Source organism: Sitophilus oryzae, unplaced genomic scaffold (assembly GCF_002938485.1).
Source record: "Sitophilus oryzae breed Bouriz unplaced genomic scaffold, Soryzae_2.0 scaffold_1498_pilon_pilon, whole genome shotgun sequence".
Classification (NCBI taxonomy): domain Eukaryota; kingdom Metazoa; phylum Arthropoda; class Insecta; order Coleoptera; family Curculionidae; genus Sitophilus; species Sitophilus oryzae.
Genome location: NW_022146167.1, coordinates 2931870 through 2947774, shown reverse-complemented (window position 1 = coordinate 2947774; position 15905 = coordinate 2931870). Strand labels below are relative to the sequence as shown.

Sequence of the window (15905 nt, the reverse complement as noted above, 5' to 3'; positions counted from 1 at the left end):
GAGCTGTCGTTTACAGTTGTGCAAAAATATTTTTTTAAATAATCATAAATTACAAACATATATTTATCCAATATAATTAAAACTAACTTACTTAAATATACATATATAAAATAATTATGTATGGCAAAAATATAAAGAAATATTAATATCAATAACAAAAAAAACAATAGTAAACTATATCACAAAACAACTAACACAAAAAATAACCAGTGTACAATAGTTTTTGTACCTAATATAATAGCTTTAAAATAACAAAATTGTGCTTAAAATCTACTTAAAATTAATGTTTTATGAGTATGTTTATCTAGGAATTTTGTCTCTTAAATATGCTAATACTGATTCAGTGCCTTGTTCCAAAATGGCGTATCTTGGCTGTTTGAAAGGATTCCCTTTGATTTCTAAGCATCTAAAAGATTCAACCACAAAAAATAAGATACTGGAATATACAGGGTGTCCACAGCAAATGCAAAAAACATTGGTTTTTGGTTTATATGCATCTACGTCGACTGTATGACAATTAGTTTGTGTCATACTGACGTAGTCTGTCCAACGGGAGAATTCCTGGCAGTGACAATTGCGTCTGTCGTTTTAATTGACAGGAAAATTGTAATTTTTGTATGTAGTCTGTCGAAATATTCCCAGAATCGTTGGATAGACTACGGTATGTGTAATGAGAATGAATGAAATCATAAAATACCTTATATGGGTCATATTTCCTAACTCTGGAGGAACAAAATTAATGTTATTATTTGTCAAATCCAAAGTCGATAATCTAGTTAGTTTTTGTAAGCCAACCACATCAATTTCATCCAGTTTATTGTCATTTAACATGAGTATTTCCAGGCCTGTCATTCCAAACACACACTGCGGTATTTTTGAAAATCTAAATTTATAGAAAAAACATAGGATTATCAAAAAAAAAAACGGCGTTAAAGTAGCCTTCGAAATTTCAATTCATATTAATTTCTTTCAGATCGACTCCTATGTTGTCATTTATTAAATTCCGATTCATTTTTTTTTTCATTTAAATATTAATTTTTGACAATTTTTTAATGTCAATTTTTAATAAATAACATATAGGGGTCGACCTAGCAGAAATTATAATGTTTTTTTCATTTCAAAGACCATTGTGACGCTGTTTTTTTTTCGATCGTATGGTTATTGTAGTATTTTACAACTGTAAATTCTCATTTAGTACACATAAATTAGGTACCTGTTATTAAATAGAACCAATTCTCTGAGATTGGAAAGTGAAATATCTGGCAAATCATTTAAGGCATTATTGCTCAAATCCAAAAACTTCAGTTTTGTAAAACAACCAACAAAATCGGGAATTTCTTTCAATTGATTTGCTGACAAGTTCAACTCTGTAAGGTAATTTGATAGTTTTTGCAAACTGCAAAGGAAAAACCAAATAAATATTAAGTTAAGTAATAATACGAGTTTTTTTAATACCCAGAAGGCACAGTTGTAAGTTTATTTTTACACAAATCCACTACAGAAACTTTTGCTTCCTCTGCTTCAGAAAATACTTCATCTGGTATAGTTGCTAAATTTTTCATCGTTAAATTCAATATATTACCATTCCGCATTTTATACCTAAAAGTTTGATATGGTTCATTTGAACTACTGCATTTTAAATCATTTTATTTTATCATACAATGAAAACGATGTCATACTAGGCATAAAAATATCATTTTCGTTCAAACTTTACTAGGTTTATCATAAAAATTCATGAGAGTAACAGTAGAACTTGAGCTATTGAAGAACTTTTTAAATTTAAAAAATCTGGACATGAAAAATATAAAATTATTGATTTATTAATGGAAATATTTTATGGTATGGTCCATCTGTTGTCCGTCCTTCTTGCAAAAGTCTTAAAACAAAAAAGTACAAAAACAAATATACAAATAATTAAAAAAAATGTCATACAATACAAATCAATTCAAAAAAATTAAAAAAAAAGGAAAAAAGTTCTTCAGGACTATTGGCAATGGAGTATGTCATCAGCGAATTTTAGCTGGTTAAGATATTCCCCATCTATTTTTAATCTTTTGGTGGTCCAGTCCAATTGACGGAAGATTTCTTCTAGTGTTGGGAAAATTCGAATTAAATAATACGACTATGGAGGCTAGAAGGAGGAGGCGAATCGACAATGGGCATATTTGAAATTTCTGTCCCTACTTTAAAGCAAGTTGCTCGGTTTGACACCAGAGGCACTGTAAGCGGGTTAGATTGATCGTTTGCATTGTTAGAATACGATTTAACTGTGTTTTTACTAGTTTTCTTTAAATTTATATTTATTTTATTAAACTATTCGCAATGTAACAATGAGTGTGATTAAAAAAACCCTATATAATAGATCTTGCTTCGTACCTGGCTGTATAAGTGGGACTTACAGTGGAAAAAAGGCAAATAAAGAACGGGGTGAAAGAAACCCAAGCCTTTTCAAAGGTCCTAATGTAAGTGGTATAACTATTTATTTAAAAAAATATAGATAGATGTTAAGAAAAACATTCAAATTATATACTATCAGTGTACAGATTAATTTTAAATTCAAATTAATAGAGAATATAGCCTAAAATCAACATCTGCGTAACATAACCTAGGAGGCCTTATTATAAAATAAAAATAATTTACCTACTAGCTGGTGGCTAAAATTACCTGTTGATATGTATTAACCACCATTTGAACAGTGCTATTGAAAGTGAATTTACGCCAAAGCAATATAGTATTCTAATATAAAATAATTTACTTACCCGAGATGCTTCATTTAAATTGAAAAATAATGTACAGTGGTTGAAGGACTTTTGATTGTGTATATAAACCATTTAGAATAGTTTTTTATGAATAAGCTCTTTAAATTAATATGTAGGTATATTGTAGCCAGGTATTTATTTAGAATGCATATTTTTAAATTATAATTCTTTGTGTTCTTGATATAACTTGCTCCTGTTATATTTTTTTGGTATAGGTGCTAAATTGTATATTAAATTTATATACTGTATATTTTATTTATTAAATTTAGTGGAATTAGTCAGTTAAAAACAAAAGTTGTAAAGTATTAATATTGCTAAATAAATAAATATATGATGAAATAAGTCAGGGTATATACATATTTACAACTCTTTTAAAATAAATTGAGTTCATTATTTATTCATTAATATTTTATTTACAAAAATTTACCTTTACAATTATTAGGTGACATTGAATATAATACATCTTGAATTTAATTGTCTACGAAACAGTGACAATTTGCAAAATTTTGCTAATGACATTAAAACTTAAATTCAGAAAATCTAAAGAAAAAACACTATTGGACACGGGAAACATTTCAGCTTAATGTACCTATTTTCTGGTTTCAGCTATAAAAAGCTATGAGATAGATAACACTGATCAAAGGGTGCAACAGTAGTGTTCATCTTCACTTTCCATTGAAGTTATTCCTGATAAAATACTTTTAATTTTCGTGATTCAGTTTCTGTTACGAAAGTTTTTAATGTTTATTAAAATGATATCACACTGAACTGCTTGTAAACATATCAATTTCAAATGTTTTTATGAAAAACTATTAATAAATCACTAACACAATCACACCATAAACTATTTAATTCGCATTTGTGATCAAGAAACAATTACTGTTAACATCAAATCAAAGGTTGAACTGGTGATATTTGTTGCTGGAAATTCTATCTTTTTTGTACAACAGTTATAGGGAAGATTTATTTTAGCAGCTTATATTTTTCTTCGGTCGTGTATGCACTAAAAAAAACCATATAATGAAAAATTTTATAATAACAACTTAAAAAAAGAATATCTAAAACCGGCATCTGATATAACCTAACTTCTAACTTACTTTTCAAACTCAAATTTAAGGTTTTGTATTCACAATTTTAGCCACGCACATTGTTCAATTAGAAAAAACACGTTTCTAAAAGCTAAATCTGGTAAAAATATGCCCAAATATTAACTGAACTCTATAATTTATAACAAAATAGTAATTCTTGCCATAAGAAGCTTTGTATTTCTCAATCTGTCGGATCACATGCGCCCCTAACGGCGATTTTCGAACTTCATTTAGATCTCAAAAACTGGGCCCATAATTTTTGCGCTCGATTCGCCTCCTCCTTCTAGCCTCCATAAATACGACTAATTCAAATAATAATAAATTAAAACTAACTAATTCGATTATCTTTTTCGATATAATCGAGATAAAAATTAGTAGTATTTAATATTATATCTGTGGTAACCGAATTATAAATGAACATAAAGATAACCTCTTATGGACGAATATTAGTAATTAGTACTATTAGTATTAGTAGTATTCTTTCGTTCTGAACGAACTGAAAATTTTCACTTAAACTGATTTATAAAGGGAATCGACAAAGAAAGGAACGATCCGATATAGAAAAATCCAGAAAACATTGTTATTTCCTATTAACACGTGTTAACACGAATTTTTATTACGAAGATACTAGAAGTATCGATACCCATACCGATATTAGATTATAATCATAATACCAGTACACCAATATATTCAGAATCGAATATCGATATTATTAAATCAATCTTTTCGGGATCAATCTTTTGTTGCCGATTTTTTCTGGATCTATCTTGTTATATCCGATGTTGAATCGATTGAAAATATCGATTTATTTTATTTTTGGGGCATTCCTACATCAACTACAAAAATAGATAGCTGCAGGGCTAGAGAGGCAAGCGGGAAACAACACGCCGTAACACACGTCGGTGAGATCTGGGACCTACGAATCGACCATCACACGTGTCATAGCGTGTTATTGCGTCGGATGGCGTGGCGTGTTGCCTAGTGTGTACGCAATACATGTAATTAAATGGAAAAACATACGCACTGATCCACATGACGTGGGGTAGCATGGCATCGCGTGGCGTAGCGTGTTGGCTAGTGATGGGCAAAACTGTTATTTTTAGATAACAGTTGAAACTGTTATAGTTATTTATAAAAAACAGCTTAAAATAACAGCTTAAAAATAACAGGTTTCTTTATTTTATTGCTAAATATCTGAAAGAATATGAGGCGGTCACCGCCAGGCGTATTAACGCAGTTGCAACAATGACGTGCTCGGTGGTAGTATTTCCAGGGTGTCATAACATTTCTAAATATCGATTGTTATCTAAAATACCTCTCTAAAAACGGGGGTTGTTTACAAATAAGCGCTGTTTACAAATTGCGATATAAAAAAGCCAAAATGCCGCCACTCGTCTATATCTATAAATTCCGATCTACCTACGCCCTACCCCTCGATCCGCGTAGATTCTGAATTGCGTAGCAGTGTACAGGGTGCATCTCACTCGACGGGCGAGAAGCTCTTCGTTATGATTTTACCATTTGCGGTCAAAAAATAGCAATATAAGAAAATGTGTAGTATATTCTTCATAAGTAAACCAACTACACACTAGAGTTCGAATTAATTTTACACTTAAACTAGCATGTACAGTTTGACAAATATAGGAAGAGACTTGGGGATAGCACCGGTCGCGCACACGATAGAGAGAGAACGCATTCGGCGGAAGAGAGATGCAGTTACGCTACGAAAAATCTGATTGAAGCAAATTTGTGGGATGTCCACTGCGCATCGGGGGGCGTCTCTTATTTTATATTTCTCACGTCTCTAGCTATACTTGTTAAGTTGTACCCGCGACTTCGTTCGCATCGAATTATTAATTTGTAATGGTGATGATAAAGCAAAGCAAGAATTTCCATTAACATACAAACTGGATAAAATTTTCTCACATTTGCCAAAAATATGCTTTAAACGTCGAGCAGTTTAAGCAGAATCGTGGTTAATCAATTACTCAACTTTTTGGAACACCCTGTATTATTTTTTAAAAAATTTCAAAATATGTAAAAAAACAAAATAAATTATGCGTGTCCAATCGTTTTCCCGAAAGACTAACCGTTTTTTAAATAATAAATATTGTAATATTTGAGGGGCGTTTTCACCCTCTTGGAATTTGAGATTCGAGAAACCCCTCCTTATCGCACCTCTACACCCCACAGTCAATCCGTTTACCAAAAATCAGCTTTAAACGTCAAGCAGTTTAAGCAGAATAGTGATTACTCAGTGGTCATATTTTATGAAACACCCTGTATATATTTTGTAAAAATCTCAAAATATGTAAAACAACAAAATAAAATATACGTGTTTAAGAGTTTTTTCGAAAAACTCACCAGTTTTTAAATAAAAAATATTCTAATATTTGAGGGTGGTTTCACCCCCTTAGAATTTGAGTTTCGAAAAATCCCTTCTTATCGCACCTCTACACCCTAAAGTCAATCCGTTTTCCAAAAATCAGCTTTTTACGTCAAGGGCTTTAAGCAGGATCGTGATTAATCAATGACCAGATTTTTCAAAACACCCTGTATACATTTTTAAAAAATCTTAAAATATTATTCTGAAAATTTTTCAGAATAAATAAATACTTAAATATTGAAACTTAATAACAAAGTATTGAAACATACAGCGCCATAATATCTCGACCTCCGCCCGTTATGCTCGTAACAGGTTGAAAAACAATATGTATCTAAAACAACTGATGCGTTATTCTCCAACCTGTTTCAAACCTCCGATTATCTCGAACGCCGTTCTGTTATGCTCGTAACAGGTAAAAAAACAACATAGCTAAAACAACTGATGCGTTATTCTCCAACCCGTTGCGAGCCTCCATCGACAATCGACCGATGCAGCAGCGCTCCTTTCCCACTCCTGTTATCTCGACAGCCAGGCGTTATGCCCGCAACTGTTTCAAAAAAGCTGCTTCTTTTATATCCTATTATTTTTAAGCTGTTGTCAGCCCAACACGACGCGCCGCGCCGTAGCGCATACCCCACTCCGTTGTCCGTTGTATCTCGCCGCCTGTATCGATGGTTGTCGAAATAATAGGTTTTCCATCCATACTAGTTGTTTTTTGGAATTGCTTCGAGCAGCATCGAATTTCGTGGCGGTGCAGAGCGCCGACTTCGTTTCACGAACACTCGATCTCTGCGTGTCGTTATTTTATATCTGTTATTTTTGAAAAGCAGTAACGGTTGCGTTATGTTATTTCTAAATAATTGTTATAAAATAACAGATAGTTAAATAACAACCCATCACTAGTGTTGGCTAATGGGGTCCGGGCATTACTCTTGCTTTGGTTTCTTTGTATATATTGGCGAGGGTTTCTATATAAGGCCTATCAATACCTTGTTTTGCTAGGGCTTCTACTATTGCCTTAGGACATATTGAAGTCCATAAAGGTTATGGCTAGTGAAAGTTCGTATTCTTTTGTGAGACACCCTGTATATTTACAGATATATTCTTTTACTATTTCCAGTGTGATATTTATTAGATTAGTTTTTCTGTCTACCAGTATAATACTCCGTATAGCATCATATATATAATGTGATTCTAAATGAAAAATACAACATTAACCACTCCAATAAATGGGAATTTTATGTCAAATCCCAAAGCGCAAATAAAATATACAGCCATCCCATTTAAAAAACTAAAACTTCAGTGTAAAAAATACATTTTAATCACCCTATATATCTATAAAAATATTTTTAAGATTTTTTTAATTATGTATTTCTATTCCCTGTAAGTTTTGTAGAAAAATTAAGTTAAAATCTTAAAACAGGAAACCAAACATGGATCTTTTATGAGACATTGGGAGATCCCTTATTTTTTTGCCTACTATGACACATTTTTCTCTGAATCAAATGACATATCGTAATCGCAAAACATTTTCCGATGCACGTCATCAATCATATCGACATTTGACACTAAAGTCTATAAACCTGACTAAATAAAATTTTGGCAAAAATGTTAAAATTTGTTATAATTTAAGATACCGAGCAGCTCTTCATTTTATTTTATAGAGCAAATGATTGTAACAGATATTTTATTTAGATTAAAGCTGCAAAAATTAGTTTAAACGGAATTTTATTATCGCTATGTTGGTCACAATGCGCCGCACAGTGGGCAAAAATCCAGAAGTATGTTGCAAAAATTCTTTTTTTGTACGATTTTATTCAAATTTGGTAAAAACATTCTATGCCCGTAGGCCGTGAACCCTGTTAGTTTTGGCTGACTTGAGAGTGGTTGGGGGTGGTGGAAGGGATTCATAAAATGGAAAAATCATCTTTTGACTAATACAGCTACCAAAATGCGGTAAGAATATTTTACATTTCACTAAATTTCACGATTTTTGACAGAGCCAAGATGAAACAGGCAAATATTGAGCAAATATTACTCCTCCGCCATATACAGGGTTTGTTTTATATATTGACATCCTCTGTATCTTTTTTATTCGACGTTTTCGAAAAAAGTGTCTTGAATAAAAGTTTAATGGTCTCGAATACATTTTTCAAAACAGTCTTCTTTGCATATACAGGGTGCCTTAGAAATCCTGTATGTGGCCCAAATTTCTTATTTCAAATTAGTACCCAATTTTTTATTTTATTTTTATTTTCTCCTAAAAATCCTAACTACTTTGTAGCATAGCCTATACCTAATTTGAGGTAAGATAGATGAACCACGCCCCGACTTTTTGAAGCACTTTGTATATGCGAAATATACTTTTTTGGCAAATTTATTCAAAACCACTTTCATTTGAGACAGTTTTCGGAAACGTCAAATAAAAAAGATAAAGGGGGTGTCAATGTATAAAAGTAAACCCTAGTATACTAATCCAATCGAACTTTTATTCAAGATTGTTTGTCATTTGAATAAGTTCGGTCTCTAATAATACCAGACAATATGTGAACAATATTTTATTATTATATTTTAAATAAGTAACGATATTCTGAGAATTAAACAATGACGATTTAGAAAATAACAGAACTTATACCTATTAAAAATATCTAAATTTTATTTTACCACCTACTATTTACTGATATTTTGTTTTATAACAGCTGGAAGCAATGGTCACGAAGTATACATTTTTAAATCTGAAAGAAAAATCCATTTTATTTACTTTAAAAAATTAGGTACTGTCAAAATTTGTCAAAAAATGTCATTTGACATTTATGACATACTTCTTCGGAAATCTTGAGAAAAGTTACGTAACGTTATATTTCAAGTTCTTCTCTAGCTCTAGCTACTATAACAATTAATTTATGAGAATTATCCACATAAAGGATGTTACTATACACATACGCATGGAGACTTACGCTTCATAATTTAATGTTGCGATTTTTTGCGATTTTTATGACTTAACTTTTCTAAGAATATATGCCACTATCAAAAAAACCTTAAATGATTATGTTCTACTTTGACCTTTACCTAGTTTTTATCCAAAAAATCAAAATAAAAGATACTTTTTTACTTACCTTCACATTAAATTTACCGCAACCGGGAATCTACGTAAAACACGTTATGACAATTTTACAATAATTATTGACAGTAAGCTAAAGTCGTCCGATTCAATTGTTATAATACTGTGTCACTTGAATGCAACGCCTACTATTTAAAAAATTGTAGAAAAAAGGCAGTTATTGGACACAAATTAACTGAAAATGTAGGTTTTGCGCAAAGTTCGTTTTACAGCCCCTCCAAAGAGACTCCGAATATGTTTTTTTGTTAGTTTTATGTGGTTTCCTCTTAACTAATATGTTTCCAATCTAATGTTATTGCCATAAATGCTAACTGTGGATGTTATTTTTTGCAACTTGGTTTGGACATATTGCCTACTGTGCGCCGTGTTCAGAAATGTTGTCCTTTATTATTTGACAATAATTATCCTAGTGTCAGTCATTATTTTGTATAATATTGTGTTCTTGTTGAATCTTTGCGAGTAATTCTCGTTTTTTTGCCTATTTTCATAATCTTTTTTTTTAAATTGTACTTTTAAGCACAAACAGTTCTTTTAAGAACTAAATTTTCGAGTTTTTCTATTGCATTTCTTGAATTTGTGTGTTGAAAATATGCCGAAGCATTTAAACAGTCGAGGCACAGAGCTTGTAGTTTCCCTGTTTTTTTTTAACTATTTTGATCCTTTATTACCCTTGACTGCAGTCAGAAAAGTAAGTTTGATTGATAAGCACATTATACCACTTTCAAAGTTAGTTTTAATTAAATTCTGTGATTATTAGTTTGTGCATTAATAGCACCCTCTTACTTGTTATTACCTCTTACCTTGTAAGATATGCATCAATAAATAAATAACCCATAATAACGCTTATAATAATCTTCATAATGGACTAGTTTTTGCCAATATGTAATAAGTAAAATAAGCTATAAAACAAATAAATCAATTAATCACTAAAATATTAGTTATGAAATTAAAAATAAAACGTAAAACTCTTTAAAAAAATGATATAATAAATATGTTGTTTGTCAATTTTAAATTAAGATTCATCTCATAAATTCATCATAATGTGGCAGCGCTGTCGCCATCGCTTGTTCGTTAAAGTTGATCACGTGCATCGGAAATTGTTTTCCGATTACCATACATATAATTATTTTAATACCTGTCAGGAAATACACAAGCATCACTCGGTACAAGAACAACACTGTCTGTCTCAGTAAGATCCTCTTCTTTTAACTTTTCTCGAAGAAACTGTAGTATTCTTTGTGTCCCTGTATGTATTATATCGCCCCTGATCTGCTTCAACTTATTACCTTCCAATTTTAAAGAGTGCAAATGTGGCAACAAACCCAAAAACGGAGTTATTCTTTGAGAAAAAAAAACATTTTAAAACATATAGTTAACAAGAAATAATCAAACCTTACTCGGTTAATTCATTGTTAGATAAGTCAAGCTGGGTTAGGTGAACCATTTTGGCAATTTCTTTTGGTAAAATTTCAATTTGATTATCTCTCAATTCTAGGATTTTTAGTTGAAGCAAATTTTCATGCAGTTCTGGTGGAATTTCCTAAACAAAAATGTGTAATTAAAAAAACGCATCAAAGTGGCCTTTGAATGAAATGACAGTCAATGTGAAAATTCTTGTCAGGCCAACACCTATATGCTATTTATTCAAAGTTGACTTAAACACTTGTTAAAAAATAATATCTAATTTATAAAAAAGTATCGTATTTTAAAATCGATTTTTATAGTATACCGGGAACCTAACCTAACATTTTATTTTTTCAGATAAAAAAAACGAGATTTGTTATGTTAGTATATGACAAATTAGGATTGATTGACATATTCAATTCTTTTCGGTCACTTCCTGTTTCACCGGAAATGACTACAACTTTTGATTTTTAAATGACACCCTCGGTATTTTTTTACTTTATTAAAGTGTCATAGCTGCGTTAAAACACTAATTTTTAATCAAGAAGCCTTGGAAAAATAGATTTGATCGTCTAATGTTTTTAGTGTCTTGTCCTGGCCAGTTAAAAGATGCCCAAATCGTATTTTTAATCATATCTCAATTTTTTCAAATGGAACAAGAGTGGCTCATTAGCATACAGTATTCGCCGAAAGTGGATGAACCAATACCAATAATTGCGAAGAAAATCAGATTTGAGGTGTTGAATATCAAAATTATTTTATGTACCTTTGTATGTTAAAAGTTTAATACATTCTCACCAAAATACTACAAACAAATATAAATTCTTCTGTTAGTCTTATCATTTATAGATAAGCATTGGCAAATATTGCTTTTTTGTCTTGGACAAAAGTAGATGAACCAAATATTTTTAAAAATCGTTAGTTTCATTTGTTCTGCTTTTATGAACAATTGCGATTTAAAAACATTTGAGCTCTTGTGATATATCATGCCACGTGGAATTAACTTGTCTGCAGATCTTAAGTTGCGAGTAGTGAATGCTTTTAAGGATGGTTTGAAGCAATCGGAAATCGCTAAGCAATTACGCCTTGGAAAATCAGGGGTACATTATATTTTAAAGAGATATAATGAGAGAGGAGATGTCTCTATAAAAAGAAAACCAGGACGACCTAAAAAAGTTGGTCCCAATATGATAAAAGCCATAAAACGAATTTCTTCACAAGATCCATTTTTCCGTCAACGAAGATAAAAGCAAAACTTGAAAAAATGGGCTATCCACCAGTGAGTACAAGGACGATCCGACGTAAATTAGTTGACCAGAAGTTGTTTTCCCGAAGACCCGCCAAGAAACCACTGCTATCAAAAAAAAATTTGAAGGCCCGATTAGCATTTGCCAAGGAATATCAAAACTGGACTGTGGCACAATGGAAAAAAGTTTGTTCTAGTGATGAATCAAAGTTTAATTTAGTGTCATCAGATGGAATTCAACATGTAAGAAGACCTCCCAACACACGATTGCTACCAAAGTACACGCGATCCACTGTAAAACATGGTGGGGGCTCAATCATGGTATGGGGGTGTTTTTCTGGGTATGGGATGGGGCCTCTCCATAAAATTGAGGGCATAATGGATCGGTTTGGCCACAGAGACATTTTACAAAACCTTTTAGTGCCTTATTTGGAGGAAAACACGATAGTTGTACATTACTTCCAACATGATAACGACCCTAAACATGCCTCACAATTGGTTAAAAGGTTTTTGGAAGATGAAATGGTGACTGTTCTCAAATGGCCATCGCAATCCCTAGACCTGAATCCAATAGAAAATTTATGGGAAATTTTGGATCAACACATTAGGACCAAATTCTACAAAAATAAGCAAGAATTATTTGCAGCTTTGGAAGAGTCTTGGAAAAATACCGATTTTTCTATAATTGAAAATCTTCTGGGATCCATGCCTAAGCGATGTCTAAAAGTAATTAAGAATAAGAGTTATTACACTAAGTACTAGTAAATTATAAGTTAATTTTTCAGTTTTTGTTAACATAAGATTTTTTTTTTATTAAATATATATTTTGTTCATCTACTTTTGTCCAATAGTTTTTTCAATTTAAATTTTTTGCTACCTTATTAAAGCACATTTTAAAAAAACAATGCTATTTATTTTTATAGCACTGACACTAGACTTCAAGTAAATATAGCTCAAATTTTAATTTTAAACATATTAGGAAAAACCCATTATTTTAACAAAGTTCATCCACTTATGGCCAATACTGTATTTAGAAAAAGTATTTTTGAAGAATAATTTGGAACCACACACTTCGCATTTTGAGTCAAATTGTCGTTATGAACCATATTTATGTTACAATTTAAAATAAACCATATGCGTAAATGTCAAAAGTTGACATATATATGTCATTCTATTCAGAGTGTCATTTTCTACCAAATAAAGTAAAAAAATATCGAGGGTGCCATGTAAAAATCAAAAGTTGTAGTCATTTCTGGTGAAACAGAAAGTGACCAAAAACAATTGAATACGTCAATCAATCCTAATTTATGTCATACACTAACATACCAAATCTCGTTTTTTTTATCTAAAAAAATAAAAAAGTTATAGGAGTAAGCCACTTTTGAGGCGCACCCGGTATTTTTAGTTATGAATGTTTGGAGTGTGTGTATGCATCTGAAAAATCTTATTTTTTCTATTTTAATATTAATCTTTGCGAGCTCTATATGTCAATTTTCAATATATCTATCTATATGTCAATTTCAATAAAAAAAAAATTTCAATAAATAATAATAAAAGATATAAAAGCAGCTGATTGTATTATCATTGATTATGATTTCAAAGACCACTATGACGCCGTTTTTATACTACGTTATTGTATTTATATAAAATATAGACTTTGTAATTGACATATTATATACCTTGATAAAATTGTTGCCAAGGTATATTTCCTGCAAAGATTCACAACCAGTGAAATCAGGAACTTCTTCTATGTCATTATGTTGAGCGTATAACAACTGTAGTTTCCTCAATTCACCCAAGCTCTCAGGTAAATGTTTAATATTGTTATAATTTATATCCAGCCTTATTAAGCCTATAAATCATATCAATATAAATGTATACATGAATATTACCAAATAAACCAATAAACATACTTCTTAAATTCACTATATCTGGCGGCAACGTCTTTATTTTATTGTTTGAAACATTCAAATCCGTAAGTCTTACTAAAAACCCTATTCCAGAAGGTAGTTTTTCTATAGAGTTATACGATAAATCCTAAAATATGTAGTAAATAATACAAACTTAAAAAGAACTATGTGCCATAAACATTAATATTTTAGTAAAATACCTTACCAAGGTCTCTAACATTACCAAATCCACCAAACTATCAGGAAGTTCTTCCAGTAAGTTATGGCTAATTCTCAAAACTCGCAGGTCAATAAGCTTATCGATATCATTCGGTAGTGTATTAATTTTATTATGATTTAATATCAGTCTAGTTAATTTAGTTAATGTAGTTATTTCTGCAGGCAAACAGGTTAAAGAATTATCTTGCAACTGGAAATAGTTAAAACCACCTTATGTTTTAGTTTATTTAAAATACTAACTCTTACATTAATTATTGTTAAGTCTTGGAACGTGGCAATACGACCGGGCACTTCTGTTAAAACATTAGAACTTAAATCTAAATTTGTTAATGGTTTTAGGTTCCACCATAACTCATCGTCTCTATCTGGTCTGTTAAAATCAAGGTTTACTACATTTTCATCAGTAAAATCATATATCGAAAAGAGTTTTTCAGGCACTAAAATTAATGGTTAATATCTAAATAATAATACAATTACTAATTTATTATTTTGATCTCATAGTTCTATAAGTTATCAATCATAACAACTAAATAGATGGCATCCCTTTAAACAGTTAATAACTTTATTTAATCTTAAAATAATAAATCAACTGAAACATATTTACCAGAAGCCAAATGCTTTCCACTTAAATTTAAAACTCCGGTTTTCCTGACACTCTTTACGACCTCCTTGGAGAAGTGCTTCTCATCTTCAGCTTTGGTTTGCAAATGAAAAACCGGACTTATTATTTTCCTACGATTTTTTACTTTGGAATGTTTATCCATTTTTTGTTTTTGCGATTTAAAAATTTTGTATTGATTGACAGAATGACATAAGACATAATTGGACTAGGCATGGGACTTCGTAACGATAAGATATATAGTGTATCGATAAATACTTTTTTTAAAAAAAGAAAAATTGGGATAATTTTTATTAAGTAGGTGTGATAGCAAAATTGAAAGATATGCGTTGTGTATCTTGAAAAGTTATTAAAATTTGTAAATATTAATTCACAACGTTAAATCGTAAATAAAGACTATCGATAATTTTTAATTACAAAGTTACCATCCCTATAAGTTATCTGTCACTTCTCTGTCAAAATTAATAGGGAGCTCCTGCAAATATTTTCTTATTCGTTAAACTTGACTTACTTGACCTTATTCATTTGTGTTTTTGTTCAGTGTATTTTTTACAATTGTTGATTATTTCTTTCAGTAAATGAATTATTAAACATACCCTAGGACACTTCTAGAAGTCTCAGATCTACTAAAACTTCTTCATATCTATAGTTTTTTTAATAAAATAAGTAGAATAATAACAATCTTTAAACAAAAAGAAACAATGTTTAAAAGATTGCGCATTTGTTTACTACAAGAAGGCTACAGGTCATCCAGAAAGAATGTTTTAAAATAAATATCTATATATTTTTTAAACTATCTGCTATTATACTTCAATTATTTTTAATTAATATAAAGACAAACATCTGAACTTTGATTTAAAAAAAAATGAATATGTAGTGGGCAAGGGGCAATAAGATACCTATAAAAAAATTCATATTGAAAATAAGCAGTGTTTGTAATGAGACACATATTAGTAATGAAGCAAAAATTTTAATAATTAATATTTATTTGTTTCATTAGTTACGCTTGGTTTATTTTTTAATGAACATAAACATTATAAAAAAACACGAAACTGTACAGGGCGATATACATTACGTGTGTAATTGTAATTCGAATCAAAAAATATACCCAAATAACATCTCGCGCGTCCCGCAAAATAAAAAAATTACATAC

At 30.6% G+C, this 15905-nt stretch overlaps 1 protein-coding gene across 1 annotated transcript; it reads right to left on the bottom strand.

Moving 5' to 3' along the window:
• Positions 1-104: 104 nt before the first annotated feature.
• Positions 105-14948, bottom strand: LOC115877760 (leucine-rich repeat-containing protein 40-like). Its single transcript, XM_030894069.1, has 11 exons — positions 14738-14948; positions 14380-14570; positions 14120-14323; positions 13918-14041; positions 13684-13856; positions 10752-10894; positions 10490-10693; positions 1456-1599; positions 1214-1396; positions 698-883; positions 105-406 (listed from the first exon to the last, which is right to left on the bottom strand). Exons 1-11 carry the CDS (start codon positions 14895-14897, stop codon positions 301-303), a joined length of 1818 nt encoding a protein of 605 aa, XP_030749929.1. The 5' UTR covers positions 14898-14948; the 3' UTR covers positions 105-300.
• Positions 14949-15905: the final 957 nt, after the last annotated feature.